General features: G+C 39.9%; 1 protein-coding gene and 1 long non-coding RNA gene across 17 annotated transcripts in view; one reads left to right on the top strand and one right to left on the bottom strand.

The window, feature by feature from the left end:
* Nucleotides 1-15333, top strand: part of ARHGEF9 (Cdc42 guanine nucleotide exchange factor 9) — a 149461-nt gene that overhangs the window by 100076 nt on the left and 34052 nt on the right. For all 16 annotated transcript variants that reach the window (XM_019019513.4, XM_031005850.3, XM_055376962.2 and 13 more), the window contains 2 exons: nucleotides 5758-5990; nucleotides 10159-10288. In XM_019019513.4, coding sequence (XP_018875058.1) covers nucleotides 5758-5990; nucleotides 10159-10288 — 363 coding nt within the window. The remainder of the gene's footprint in view (nucleotides 1-5757; nucleotides 5991-10158; nucleotides 10289-15333) is intronic.
* Nucleotides 1-15333, bottom strand: part of LOC134757911 (uncharacterized) — a 280826-nt gene that overhangs the window by 249426 nt on the left and 16067 nt on the right. The gene's annotated exons all lie outside the window — the stretch shown is intronic.

Genomic DNA, 15333 nt, shown 5'->3' with positions numbered 1-15333 from the left:
CCTAATAGATGCTAGGTTATTTCTCATTGTGGTTTTGATATGCATTTTCCTGATGATTAATGATGTTGAGCATCATCGTATATCTGTTGGCTATTTTTATGTCTTTTTTGGAGGAATGTCTATTCAAATTCTTTGCTCATTTCTTAATTAGTTTATTTGTTTATTTGTTTTTTTGCTGTGAAGTGATGTGAGTTCCTTATATATTTTGAATATTAACCACTTTATATATTTTATATATATTAACCACTTTATGTATATTTTGAATATTAACCACTTTACAGTTTGCAAATATTTTCACTCAGTCTATAGGCTACCTTTGCATGTTGTTGATTTTTTTTTTCTGCATAGCACCTTTTTAATTTGATGCAGTCCCACTTGTTTCTTTTTGCTTTTGTTGCCTGTGCTTTTGGTGTCATATAAAAAAGCACAGCAGTAGTGCTTTTAGTAGTTTTATTATTTCAGCTCTTATGTTTCAGTCTCTTATGCATTTTGAGTTGATTTTTGTGTATGGTGTAAAATATGGGCCCAATTTTGTTCTTTTGCATGTAGATATCCAGTTTTTCCAACAACATTTATTGAAGAGACTATACGTTCCCCATTGTGTCCTGTTGGTGCTCTCGTCAAAAATTAGTTCACTGTATTTGCTTCGGTTTATTTCTGGACTCTCTATTCTATTACATTTGGGTTTATTTCTGGACTCTCTATTCTATTACATTGGTATATCTGTTTTTATGCTAGTACCATACTGTTTTGATTTCCATAGTTTTCTAATATTGTTTGAAATCAAAGAGTGTGATGCCTCCAAATTTATTTTTATTTCTCAGAGTTGCTTTGGCTATCAAGGGTCTATTTTGGTTCCATAGAAATTTTATATATGTTTTTGTCTATTTCCATGAAAAATGCCATTGGAATTTAGATAGGGGTTGTGTTGAATCTCTATATCACTTTGAGTAGTAGGGACATTTTAACAATATTGGTTCTTCCAATCCTTGCACATGGGAAATCTTTCTATTTCTTTGTGTCTTCTTCAGTTTCTTTCATCAGGGTGTTTTGGTTTTCTGTGCACAGATATTTCACCTTCTTGAATAAATGTATTCCTTAAGTATTTCATTCTTTTCGATGGTATCATAAATATGATTTTTTAAAATTTCTTTTTTTGATACATCATTATAGGTATAAAGAGTGCAACTGATTTTTGTACACTCATTTTTTTTTGTATCCTGCATCTTTACTGAATTCATTTTTTCTAACAGGTTTTTTTTTAATTTTTGGAGGGAGTCTTTTGGGCTTTCTACATATATAATCATCTTATCTCCAAATAGGGCTAGTTTACTTCTGATCCAATTTGGATGCCTTTTATTTATTTTTCTTATCTGATTGCCATGGTTAGTATTTCTAGTACTATTTTGAATAAAATTGGCAAGGGTGGGCATCCTTGCCTTATACCAGATCTTAGAGGAAAAGCTTTCAATTTTTCACCATTGATTATGATGTTACCTGTGGGCATCTCATAAATGGCCTTTCTTATGCTGAGGAAATTTTTAATATTAATACCTAATTTGTGAAGATACTTTATCCTGAAAGGATGTTGAACTTTGTGAAAGCTTTTTCCACATCTATTGAAATAACCGTGTGGTTTTTAAATTATTCCTTTTGCTAATGTAATGTATCACAATAATTGATTTGGATGTATGATCTTTTTGATATGTTACTGAATTGGGTTAGCTACTATTTTATTGAGAATCTTTATACCTATGATCATTAGTGATACTGGCTTGTAGTTTTCTTTTCTTTTTTTTTTTTTTTTTTTTTTTTTGACAGAGTCTCGCTCTGTCACCCAGGCTGGAGTGCAGTGGCGCAATGTCGGCTCACTGCAAGCTCCACCTCCTGGGTTCACGCCATTCTCCTGCCTCAGCCTCCCAAGTAGCTGGGACTACAGGCGCCTGCCACCACGCCTGGCTAATTTTTTTGTATTTTTATTAGAGACGGGGTTTCACCGTGTTAGCCAGGATGGTCTCGATGTCCTGCCCTTGTGATCTGCCCACCTCGGCCTCCCAAAGTGCTGGGATTATAGGCGTGAGCCACAGCGCCTGGCCCTTTTCTTGTATTTCTGTCTGACTTTAGAATCATTTGGGAGTATTCCCTTTAGTTCTTTTATTTATTTATTTATTTATTTATTTATTTATTCATTTATTTATTGAAGAGTTTAAGAGGGATTTCTACTAATTCTTATCTGAGTATTTGGTAGAATTCAGCTGTGAAGCCATCTGGTCCTAGGATTTTTTGTTGTTAGGAGATTTTAAATGACTACTTCAATCTCTTTATTTGTTAATGTTCAGGCTCTCTATTTCTTCTTGATTCAATCTTGGTAGATTTTATATTTCTAGGAATATATTCATTTCCTCTGGTGTTTCCAAGTTGTTGTCATATAATTGTTCATAATAGTCCCTTGTAATCCTTTTCATCTCTGAGACATCTTTTGTAATATCTTCATGTTCATTTCTAATTTTATTTACCTATATTCTCTTTTTCTCTAAAAACTAAGTCTTAGTTTTGTTGATTTTTTTCCCTAAGTTTTTCTGTTCTCTGATTTATATCTGCTTTGATCTTTTATTTTTTTCCTTCTGCTATCTTTGAGTTTACTTTGTTCTTTTTCTAGTTCCTTGAGGTGGAATATCAGATTGTTTATTTCAGATTTTTTTTAATGCTATCAACGCCCCTCTTAGAACTTTTTTTGCTGCATCCCAAAGGATTTGGTATGTTGTGCTTTCAATTTCATTTGTCTCAAGATATTTTTAAATTTCCCTTTTGATTTTTTCTTTGACCCATTTGTTATTCAGGGATATGTTGTTTAATTTCTATTGATTTAAGAATGTTCTAGTTTTCTTCCTGTTACTGACTTGTAGTTTTATATCATCATGACCAGAAAAGATACTTGATATGATGTTGATCTTCTTAAATTTGCTAAGACTTATTTTGTGGTATAACATGTGGTCTATTCTGGACAGTATTCCATGTGTGCTTTAGAAGAATTTGTGTGATAGCCTGTCTGCGTGGGTCAGCTTTGGTAACACGTGGTAGTGAGACTAGAATCCCTAGTTTGGGACCCTAGGGCTGTTTGCAGGTACATGCATGGTAGCTGTGCTGCGTCACTGGACCAGAGCATCCAAGGAGGCAGTACTTGCTTAATAAGTACCTAGAGAATGCAAAGGCTCCTGTGCTGAGTCCCTTTGCCAAGGCACCTGTGGTAGGAGTAGCTCAGGCAGCTCTGGGCATAGGGGAGGGAAAGCTCTGGTGGATCAGGGATCTGGAGAATGTGAAAGCTGTTGGCCTGCATCACCCCTTCCCACTGGGCTATAGTAACCACAGCAGCAGTTGGGCAGCTCTGGGTGGCTCCAGGAAGTAGAGAAGAAGAAGGGACATGGCTCAGGCATGTTTTTTTGTTGTTGTTGTTGTTGTTGTTGTTGTTTGTTTGTTTGTTTTTTCTCCTAAAACTGAGAAGGAAGAAAAAACAACCCATGGACCCTTAGTATAAGCTGCAGGGTGTCTGCTGATACTATACTAGCAGTTGGTTTTCTCAGCAGCAAAAGCTGAAAAAGCTTCTGGGGTCTGTGACTGTGAACACTGAAGAATCTTGAGAGGTAAAATCTACAGGAGGTACCCAGTGGCTATGAGGGCTGTTGAGGTCCTTGACAGAGAGGCCTACTGGGGCCCTGTGCCAAAGAGGCCACGGCAGATCACTGCGACTCCTGCTACTTTGCTGATACTGATATAACCAATCCCTATTCTTTGCTCTCTGCTGTTTCCAGACATCTAGGCTATATCTGTCTTCTCAGAGATCTGGGTGGGATGAAACTGAAGCTGGTCATTAGGGCAGCGTCCCATAAAGCTGGGGAAGCTGGTTGTACACTCCTGTCTCCTCCCTGTATGTAGGACACAAGATCCAAGGAGTTGCCGTTTCATAATGAGCAGTACCAGCTATGGGGACGGGGTGATGCAAGCAAAATGAAACTGTTTTTCCTACTCGTTTTGTGTATTTGTTTTCTGACTTTTTCTTTCACTATATTGCTGTGGCTTCTTAAGTGGACCCCTAAGCTTTTCCAGAATTATTTTTTGTTCATGTATAGCTACCAAATTGTTGTTGTTTGCTGAAGAAAGGAAGGCGATATTTCCTACTCTGCCATCTTACTGACATCCTCTCCTAAAAGTTGATTTCTAAGTATTTAAAATTTTTTCGGCTGCTATTGTAAATGGTATTTTAAAATGTCAATTTCCTATAGTCTATTACTATTACACAGGAATACGGTTGATTTTTGTACATTGACTTTGTGTCCTGACACATAACCAAATTCACTAATTGGTTCCAGTATTTTTTTTTTGTAGATTTCTTAGGATTTTATGCATATACAATTATGTCATCTCTGAAAAAAAGAGTTTAATTTCTTCTTTTTTCAGTCTATATTCTGTCTATTTCCTTTTTTATCTTATTTCACTGGCTGGGATATACAGTACAGTGTTAACTAGAAATGGTGAGAACAGGCATCTTTGTCTTGTTTTGATCTTAGGGGCAAGCATTCAATATTTTACCAAGTAATTAGTTTAACGTTTTTCATGGGTGCCCTTTATTACATTGTGGTAGTTTCTTTCTATTTCTAGTTTGCTGATGTCTTTGTCATAAATTTATTTTCTCAAATGCTTATTCAGCATTATTGAAACGATCATGTAATTTTTCTCCTTTAATCTGTCAATGTGGTGATTGCATTGGGATAAGTCTGTCCTGATCATGGTATATTATTCTTTTTATGTGCTATTTTGCTTGTTTTTCAACCCTTATATAACAACTCTGTCTTGATTTTTTGTTGATCAGTTTCTATTGCCTATTGTTTCTCTTGGGTTTTATAAATATTTTCTATTCTAATGTATCAGGTTATCTTTTATTAAGTACTTGTCAATATATAATAAAAATTATAGAGTTTTTTTAAAACTTTACTTGGAATTAATTTCAAACTTATGGAAAGGTTGAAAAATAAGAACCATACAAAAAATACCCAGATTCCCCTGTTGTTAACATTTTACCATTTTGTCTTATCATTTGAATGTGCTCTACCTCTCTCTCCTGACTCTCTCCTCTTCCCCTCTCTTTATGTACATATTTATATGTCCATACATACATATACACACACTCATACATTTTTTTCTCAGCCATTAGTGTTTTAACTTGCATACATCTTAGATTCCTTACCTCTAAACACTTCATCACATTGTGTTTCCTTAGGGACATTTTATGGAGATAATATCAGGCTCTGGATTGTGTGATTCCTTCAAACAGATATTTATTTATATTTTTTGCTTTTCCAGCTACTCTCAGTGGCAGGGTTAGCCTGCAACAACTTAGTCTGTCATTGCCAGAAGTAGAGTCACTGATCTCTTGCTTTTTGTGATCCAGTCCCAGAGTTTTATTGCCATGCTGTGTTTTACTCTTATTAGGGCCAGTGTTCCCTCATTACCCTTCTTTTACAGAATGTCCCTACTATTCCTATGTACTCATTTTTCTATAAGAACTTTACAGTCAGTTTGTCTTGTTACTGAATAATTTGTTTTGATATTTATTATTAAATTATAAATCAATTTAAGAATAATTGACTCATTATCATTTTAATATTTCTGCCTAAGAATATGATCTGTCTTTCCATTACTTCAAGACTTCTTTTGGGGTCCTCGGTAGACTTTTCCTTTCCTTTTTTTCTTTTCCCACAGCAAGATGGATTCTGGATATACTCTGAGTATTGTAACAACCACCTGGATGCTTGCATGGAGCTCTCCAAACTGATGAAGGACAGCCGCTACCAGCACTTCTTTGAGGCCTGTCGCCTCTTGCAGCAGATGATTGACATTGCTATCGATGGTTTCCTTTTGACTCCAGTGCAGAAGATCTGCAAGTATCCCTTACAGTTGGCTGAGCTCCTAAAGTATACTGCCCAAGACCACAGGTAAGGGATTGAGGGAGTCAGGAGTGAATGAGGGAACTTCCTCTATCTGTTGGTTCTCATTGAGAATACATGTCCTTTTGCCCTTTCTGAGCTTCTGTCAACTTATCTACAAAACAGGATGATACATTCTTGATTGCCTCATAGCCAACAGGGTACATAAGGCAGAGCTATCACTGGCTTTGTTACTCACACAAAAGGAGGGTCCTTTGCCACTATATTTGGGTTAAAATCTGAAATCTGCCTAGGGCTCCAGAACCACTAAAGCATATAAGATATGATTTGTTAGAGAAGCAGCATCAATTCAAAAACGAACCCAAAGATGTAAACCAAACCAACTGGCCCACACCCATGGCTCATGCATCTGGGTCTGAAAGTTAGCCCCAAGGAGACCAAGCAATGGAGCTAAATCATACTTGTGGACTGATAATATTCACTAGGTAAATTATATATGGCATAATTCATCTTAAAAGTTCCAGAAAAAAGTTTTTAAGCATAGCTCAAAGCTATGTTAGTTTCTTAGGCCAAAACAACCTCAGAGCTTTTTGGGGGTTTGGTGGGCACCAAAAAGATAGGACATTCGCCTGGGATTTGCCATTTCTGTACACTTTCACCTTGTGACTGGAACTCCTGCTTCAAAGTCCTCTTGCCATCTAGGTCGCTGATTCCCTCTCCTCTCACCCCTTGCGCTCCAGAGTGACAGTAGAGTATCTCAGGCAGTGTCAGGCTACATCAATTTCTGCCCTTTCTCAGAGTGACCCGTTGGGCCCAGCACAACTCCCACGACATAGACAACCCCTTTTGGCAGGTCTCAGGAATCTGTATTAAGATGATGGCTCCTGCCATGCATGTCAAGAGTAGCTCGGATTTGAAGGCAATTAAAGTCTGATGCCAGCTTGGAAGCTTAGTAAGATAGGTGTTCAGATAGGTAGGGCTGAAATACAGGCAGTCAGAATGGCCCCTGAGGGAGAAGATTAGATGAAGAATGATAAATAGAGAAGAATACTGACTTTGCTTACAGATGATTGATATAATTCCCTACCCTACCTTCCTTAAGTTGATGAGAATGAAGACTGCATGTAAGAGGGAGGCTAGCTGACATGTCTGGAAGTAGAAAATCTTTGTTCTGTTGTTCTCCCCAATAAGAGGCTGGGCCCAGACCTCATCTGAGGGCTTTGACCAGGGTTAGGCTGGACCACAGCTATTCCTTTCTTCTCCTTCCGACTGCTAAAACTAGTAGGACAGGTTAGAGATGGGCACATTCCCCCTCCAGCCATTTTGAGAAAGGCAGCCAGCTAAAGATGGCAAAAATAGGCAGTATGGGACACTGACAGTGAGGAATCCATGGCTGAGTAGTCTTGGTGTAGAGGAAATGAACATTGTCATGCCAGGACTGCCCAGTAGAACTTTCTGCAACAATGCAAATAGTCTATATTTGTGTTATTCAATATAGTAGTTACCAACCACATGTGACTACTTGAGTACTGAGAAACATAGCTAGTGCAACTGAGGAACTAAATTTTAAATTTTACTTAATTTTGATTAAATATGGCTAATAGCTGCCATGTTGGACAGTACAGCTCTGTGCTTTACTTCCAAGAAAGTGGTTTAGAGCACTGATCTCCTCAAATCAGAGAAAGGAAAGGTACAGGGGCAGAAAATGGGTCCAAAGAGCAGGAGCACTTACTTATGTTAGCAGCTTCTGTGCTGCAATCTTCCCTTCTGTCACCACTCTACCTCCTTCTAAGTGTCAGGCTCAGACATCTTGCCAAGGAGAAACTTCGGTGATGTCACAGAGCCCAAAAGATCCCCATACATTGGAGCAACTAACTGTAAAAGAATGAAATGTAACAGAAACAAATGTAGAGTGTTTCCATTGGGTCTAAGATAAGAAATAAATAGCTCACGGACAGGCTGAGAGAGATACAGCTTCTAGAGTGTGTTTTGAAGAGACTTAGGAAGTGTTAGTTGGCCATAAGCTCAATATGGGTCAGCAATGGGATCCAGAAGAAAAACTGATAATAGCTAACATTCACTGAGGCTCAGAATAAAGACTTTTCTAACATATTTGTCTTGAGACAGAATAGACTGGTTAGGAAGTATAGTGAAAAGCCTTTCACTGGAGATGATAATGTAACATTGTTTGAGAGCCATGGCTCTGACAGGTGTGCAGATCACAGATTGGAGTGAGGGATGTGAGCTAGGAGGAGGTACTACGTAGGATCTGCCCTGGCAGTTAGAAGTCCCTTTCCTCTGCCTTTCTTTGGTCCATCAACCCACTGTTCAGTGTTGTGGGTGTGCAGTTGTGCAGTTGTGCAAAGATGTGCGGTTGTTGCACATCTATTTTTTTCTCCTTCCTTTTTTAAAAAATGGTACTGAGAGATTAAGCAGACTAGTGACCACAAGGCATTTTCAGTTTCTCTAAGGAAAGGTGTTAACACTGAACTGTAATGCATCCTCTTGTCTTCTCAGTTTATTTTTGCCCCCACTGAATGGCTGAGATCTCACTATCAATCTGCCTTTCCCAAGAGCCATTTGATTGGAAATCAGAAAAGAACAGCAGAAAAAAACTGGATAGGATATGTAACTCTCAACACTTCTGCTATCCAGAGTCCAGGATGTGAGGCCAAGGGTTACACGTCTGAGACTAGGGGTTTTAAGAGGCATCCCATGTGATGGCTCTACTACAGAAATGTTTGATTTGTAATAATAGTACTGCTAACATTTGTTATATGCCAAGAGTAAAATAGTTTACATGGATGATTGTATTTAATTTATGAAACCTTCAATAAACTATACTTTTCCCCATTTTACAGGTGAGGAAATTGAGTCAATGAGAGAGGGAGTGAGGCTTGCCAAAGGCCATACTGCTAGTCAGTGAGAAAAACTGGCATTTGATCCCACAAAGTCTGGCTTCAGACTTTATGTTCTTACCCACTTGCTACATTCTGTTTCTATATTGTGCAAAAGCAAACGTGAGGATATTTCAGAGTGATTTTGGGCAGAAGCTCCATAGAAATAGATGATGGAAGAGATGGTAAGGTGGTCTATACTGTGTCATGTGTGAGGCTCCCTTCTTGGTCCTTGGCTGGCTGTATCAGATAGGACACAAAAAAAGTGATGTAACAAAATAGTGGTCCATTTGTCTCTCATGTAAAAGAAGTATGTATTCTGAAGTTTATGACTGGTATGGTGGCCTCATGGTCATCAGAAACATGAGCGCCCTACAGCTATCTGCTATCCTATACCTAGGGTATTGACCTTGTCCTTATGGTCCAAGATGGCTACCAGAGGTTCGGCCATCACATCAACATTCCAAGCATCAGGATTGAGTAAAGGCTAAAGAAGGGTATGCTCTCTACCTTAAAGGTGATTTCTCAGAAGGCCTACCTGATAGAGCAGGAGCACCGTCATCTTGGACAAACACCGCCACTTCAAGTTCCGGCTCCCTTTCTAGCCTCATGCATTTCAAGGAAATCACTTCTTTTCTAACTACAAGCAGCCAGAAAGAGCAGACAGTAAGAGAGCTCAGGCACAGAAGGAGGTAGGGGGAAAGTCTCTTGAGTAACTGCCAAACTTCACCCTCATACAATGGGCCCCAGTAAAACAGTGGGCGTTAATAAGCACATTCCTTTTCCTTCAGGTGCACTAAGATAGAGAAGATGAAAGCAGACTCAGGGGATATGCCTGCAGCTGCAAAAAGATGTATGGGAACAGACACACAACTCTCTCTCCCAGATAAGCACAACAAAGAGGCGCAAAAGCAGTCTATGCCTCTGATAAAGTCTCCCACCCTGAATCCTTAAAAACTCTTAGTCTGTAAGAAAGTGTGGCTCTGACCTAACTCGGCCAGCCGCTCCTCTCAGGTTTATTTAAAATCAACCTGTCCCTCTTGACTGAAAAGCCATCCTTCATGTTTCTCTCCTCTTTCTTTAATTCTTACACTACCCAACACTTCTATTTACATATCAGTGTACAAAACTTACTTGCATAGTCATTTTTGCTGAAACAAAAGATAGAAAATGTAGTCTTTAGGTGGTGTGGGTTCCCATCTGAAAATCAGGACTCTGTTACTAAGGAGGTAGAGGAGAGTGGATGTTAAGATTGGCACCTAGCACATTGGTTCTTTGGCACATTGGTTGGTTCAACTTGCACTCTTTTGTTTTCACAGTGACTACAGGTATGTGGCAGCTGCTTTGGCTGTCATGAGAAACGTGACTCAGCAGATCAACGAACGCAAGCGACGTTTAGAGAATATTGACAAGATTGCTCAGTGGCAGGCTTCTGTCCTAGACTGGGAGGTAGGAAACTTACCAACCAGGGTATTGGGAAATCTGAATAGCTTGGCAAAAGCTTCCCATCTTAGCTAAGGATAGGTGAAGAGAAATTACATTTGAAGAGCAACAGTAAGGATTTAGATTAGACTCAAGGTAAAATTTCCTGCTAATGAGAAGTGTTGGATACTTGAATAACTTTCTAAGAAGATTGGAGAAATTTTTGTGATGATACCTCATTAAGAAATGAAAGGTTCATTTCTTTAGGTATTGCCAAGGAACAATTGGGTTGATTCAGTAGCCTTTCAAAGCTCTTTCTGGATTTATGACCAACAGATTCACACTTAGATAAGAAATAGTATATACTAATTTACTTCCAGACACAGAATATGAAGTTGGTTCTCCTGTTCCCAACCATGCAGGACAGCCAACATACTTTTTTTTATCGGTGATACCACCTCACCCTGGCACATCTATTAGGTCTCTCTATTAGGCCTGTACACTATAGGCCACAACCATCATCCCTGCCAAATCCACAGTTTTCACATCTGTTTTTAAAATAATCCCTGATTATTTCGTTGCAGACAGCCATGACTTCTCTGAATTCTGAAAGACCTTCCCTTCCTAGATGCCCACCATAAGTATCAGGAGTAATGACATTTCACATATGTCTTGCAGGCCCAGGTTGTGCAATCTGATAGTCTGCTGGCTAAAATAACCAAGATAGAAGAGGCTGGACGTGCTACTAGGGAGGGATTAGCAATCTTAAGCCTTGTGGTCACAATATAGAGGTAGGGTCTGCTCCCTATTCCACTGACCTCAACTCAAGTGTCATTTTCAGTGATTAAGAGGTAGTATCTCTCTTAATACTTAAAGTATTTTAGCCCGTTCCAAGGAAACCAAGCATCATCCTCACAAACAGCTGCTTAACCAAGGCCCAGAAAAAAGTCACCTTCCTTTTATTCTGCTACCTCTGTCCTACCTTAATGTAGATTGCTGAAAAAGACCACAATTCTGATCAGCTGACATCCTTTTGGGTTATATTTGAAGGATAATATTCCCATATAAGTAGAACAGCACTTTGATTTGCAGAGAAAGGAATTTGTCTAGATGAAGAGACCCTCATTCTCTTAAGCAGAAGCCAGCACTGGGCCAGACTTACTAGACAATTGTGGGTCCTTTTTTCCTTGTGTTGGCCTTGCTTTGGCCATTTGCCTGATTAGAGGCAGAGAGCTGGACCAAATGACTTCTAGCAAGCCCATCAACTCTAAGACACTCTAAAATTAAGGTGGATTAGCTGGCCTTATTCTCTCTCGTTGGCAGGGTTTTTTGTAAGAGAAGGTGCCCAGCAGCAGTTGTCTTCCTATTCCCTGGAGCATCTCCCCAACTTCCCAATGCCTAGAAGACCTTCTGATTCACCTGTGTGCTCTGGGACATCAGTCCTTGGAGCAGGAGCCATGGGGAACCAAAAATAGCATGAAATTACCTGGCCTACTCAGGGAGCTTCAGTAGCACCAAGCTCAATAACACTGAGCTATGATTTAAACACTCAGCATCTCAGAAGGAATTTTCCTGCATGTATGTCTGAATGGGGCTACAAAAACACAGTTCTAACAGTTTCTGCCTCCTTTGTTAGCCTGATTGATTGGTACTCTAATCTCATGTAAGCCCACACATCCCTTGTACGCTCCTGCTTGGTGAAGCCTTTCTTTATCTAAATTGACATCCTACTTCATTCAGGCTGCTATAACAAAATACCATAGACTGGGTGGCTTATAAACAACAGAAATTTATTTCTCATAATTGTGGAAGCTGGGAAGTCCAAGATCAAGGAACCAGTAGATTCAGTGCCTGGTGAGGGCCCTCTTCATAGACTGTTGTCTTCTCATTGTAACCTCACATGGCAGAAAGGATGAGAGAACTCTTTGGGGTCTCTTTTATGAATGCTATTCCCATTTAATTCATGACTGCCTCATTCTCATGACCATCATCCCCCAAGGCCTTACCTCCAAATACCATCACAGTAGAGATTATGTTTCAACATGTGAATTTTATGGGGATACAAACATTCAGCCTATAGCAATTTGTAAGAAGAAAAATTCTTCATGGTCTTCTTGTCAGACTGAGGTCACTGTGGAACTTGCCAGTTCCAGCGAAGTTGTCCTCTAGGACGTCTTTTCTCTAGTAAAGCCTGATGGATATATTTCAGAGGCCAAGCCTAAAGTTTCTGTCATATTTGCCATACCTGTGTTAAAGACTTCTAGAATGTCAGAATCACCAAGGCTCTTAGAGGACTCCCCCTACAATCCTGACGATTCTTGTGTATATACACATGCACATATGCACATGTACACATACTCTCACACACTTACTCTCAAACACCTTGCAATGATGGTGGAAGACAGAGAAGCAGAGAGAGGTTTATTTCCTACCAAGGCCACACAGCAAGTCAGTGACAAAGCTGGAACTTGAATCTAGTCTCCTGATTCCTTGTGTGGTATTGTTTTCAGTAAGGTACCACATATTCCTTCAACCTTCTGCCTCTCACAGCCCAATTGCTGTTCTTTGTGATATTTCAGTGACTTGCTTTTTGTATGTAGTAAAGAGTTTATATTTAAATAAGACAGTGAGACTACCTTGGGGAGGTCATCCAAATCCCAGTCAGGTGGTGGGTGAGTGCTGGGGAGTCTCCCCAAGAAAGCAATGAGACATGGATGCTCCATGGCTTGATGATGGTTAGGATTGGTGGCCCAATTTCACAGGTTCCCTGGTATAGGTTCTTTGTGCATTCCACTTGCCCAAGAAGTTGTCTAGGCAAGGAGAGACATTCTGCCAGATTGCCAAGGACTGCTGTGAACAGACCATGCAAATCAAGAAAAAGATGCCATATTTTGCTGTCTCTGCCACCCCCCTTGTCTCCCAGATGTTTGAACAAACAGAGTGGCTGTCAAAAGCATCTGCATGATAATTTCAGCTTCATTTGTCAAATGAAAAAGAGGAATCATAGGGGAAACCTTCAGAGCTTAATCTCCCTTGAAGAAGAATTTGGAGGGTAGCATGCAGGCAATTAGTGTCTGCTCAATAGATCAGAGTGTCTGGCTAGAGAGCAGGAAGCCCTGCATTATATCAAGGCCTGACCCCTCTCTTAGCTTATTCTGTGAACATTCTTGGTCTCTTTGCCCAACTCTGGTTATTATCCCTGCCCTCTACCATTCTATAGGGACTAGAGTTCCTGAAGTAACTTTCCTTTTACCCCACCCCCAGGGCTCCTGAAAATCAAATGGATGAGTAAAAGTGTCAGTCATCTCTCTACTAATCAATACATTAGAGCAGTATGCGGGAGCAGCAGGGAGAATAATCTGTTCCCAGGGACTGCAGTTTCTGGGAAATTTCTATTTCTAATTTCCATGATGCTGAGGTTTGGTTGAGCTGTCACTTTGCCACCTTGCACACTCATTTAATCCACTTGAAAACAAGGGAAAGGTAACATCCTGGATAGCTTCTTTTTAATCTTTTTTTTTTCTGGAGATTTGTAGCAGGAAGTTAACATTGTAGCTCATATTTGGGAGCTTGATTGTGTGTAGTTGTAATTTCCTCTTTGTGGCACCCCTCTCCTCCCAGCCTGGTTGTGTAATACCCAAGGACCTGTTCCACTTTACTATTTGATGACTGAATCCAAAGAAGTTGGAGGAAACAAGAAAACCCAACATGATGAAGGCAGCAAAAGCATCTACTTAAAAGCTAAAGTGGCTTGATGAGGCATGCTCCTGGGGCAAGAAGATCAAATGTAGGGCTAGATGGATTTGTTACTCCTCTGCCTTCCTGTCAGTAGGCAGCATTGAAAATAAACTAGTTAAAAAGTATGGCATTCCCCTTGTCCTTTCCCTGGATCTGCTCAGATTACAGTCCCACATCAATTGGCCTATAATTAGAATGGAGTGAAATCAGGCAGAATGGGGTGAATTAGAATTAGAATGGGGTGAGGCCTCTTCTCTCGGGCTCTGACCCCAAGGAAGGAAGGTAGATAAGCTGGCAAGAAAGCTTTGGGTAGTTTTTGGTGGCCACTGTTCATTCCACACCTATTGATTTAGTTGTCAAACAGTATTTATTGAGTATTTAAATATCAAGTACTCTGTGTCAGACCTTATTCTAGGTTCTGCAAAGACATCAGTGAACATGACAGAGTTTCCACTCTCATTGATTTATATTCCAGTAGGGAAAAGAGGCAACAAACAAACATATATCATCAGGTAGATGGGCCTCTGAAGAAAAATAAAGTAGGATAACAGGTTAGGGAGTAATGTGGATACTACCTGAGGAAGTAACAGTTAAGAACAGACCTGAAGGAGAGGAAGGAGCAAACCATGTGGTTTTCTTGGGGCACAGAATTCCAGACAGAGGGGAAAACATACACGAAGACCCTGAAATATAGGAGTGTGTGCTAAAGGAACAACACGGAAGCCAGTGTTGTTACTCTACCCAGAGTAAAGTAAGTGAGTGAGAGAGTGGGAGCAAATGAAGTTAGGGAGGTGACTGGAGGTCAGATCCTGTCTTCATAAGACTAACTGTTAGTTTGAGTGAGATGGGAGCCACTGGAGGGTTTTTGAGCAAATATGTGAAATTATGAGACTTATGTTTTGAGCATTTCCCCTCATATGCCAGGCCCTATGCTGGGCAATGAGGATATTGAGATCAATGAGATGTGGCCTTGAACATCTAGTGCGGACAAACATATTCCAGCAGAGGGAACAGTGTGAGCAAAATCCTGGAGGGAGTGAACAGATCCGAAGGCCCGCGGTTGAGGATTTTTGGAAGGAGTTGTACTTTTGGGGGCAAGACAAAGAGATGTGTTATATAAGTGGAGGAGAGAAAGCAAGGGTGAGATCTCTAAACAATGAGAGGGCTGTCTCCTTTCCATGAACTCATTTGATGCTCTCAAACAGCCATGTGAAGTGGGTCAAACAGGAACTGTTTTAATATTCCCACTCTACAAATGAGGAAACAGATGGCGAGAGTTTAAGCTAGTTTCTAACTCGAGAGTGAGTTGGTAGCAGCATTGGACTCAGAGCCCA

Source organism: Gorilla gorilla, chromosome X, assembly GCF_029281585.2.
Source record: "Gorilla gorilla gorilla isolate KB3781 chromosome X, NHGRI_mGorGor1-v2.1_pri, whole genome shotgun sequence".
In the NCBI taxonomy this organism is placed as follows: Eukaryota; Metazoa; Chordata; class Mammalia; order Primates; family Hominidae; genus Gorilla; species Gorilla gorilla.
Note: the sequence above shows the minus strand (reverse complement) of the source record. Positions and strands in the feature narration are given on the sequence as shown.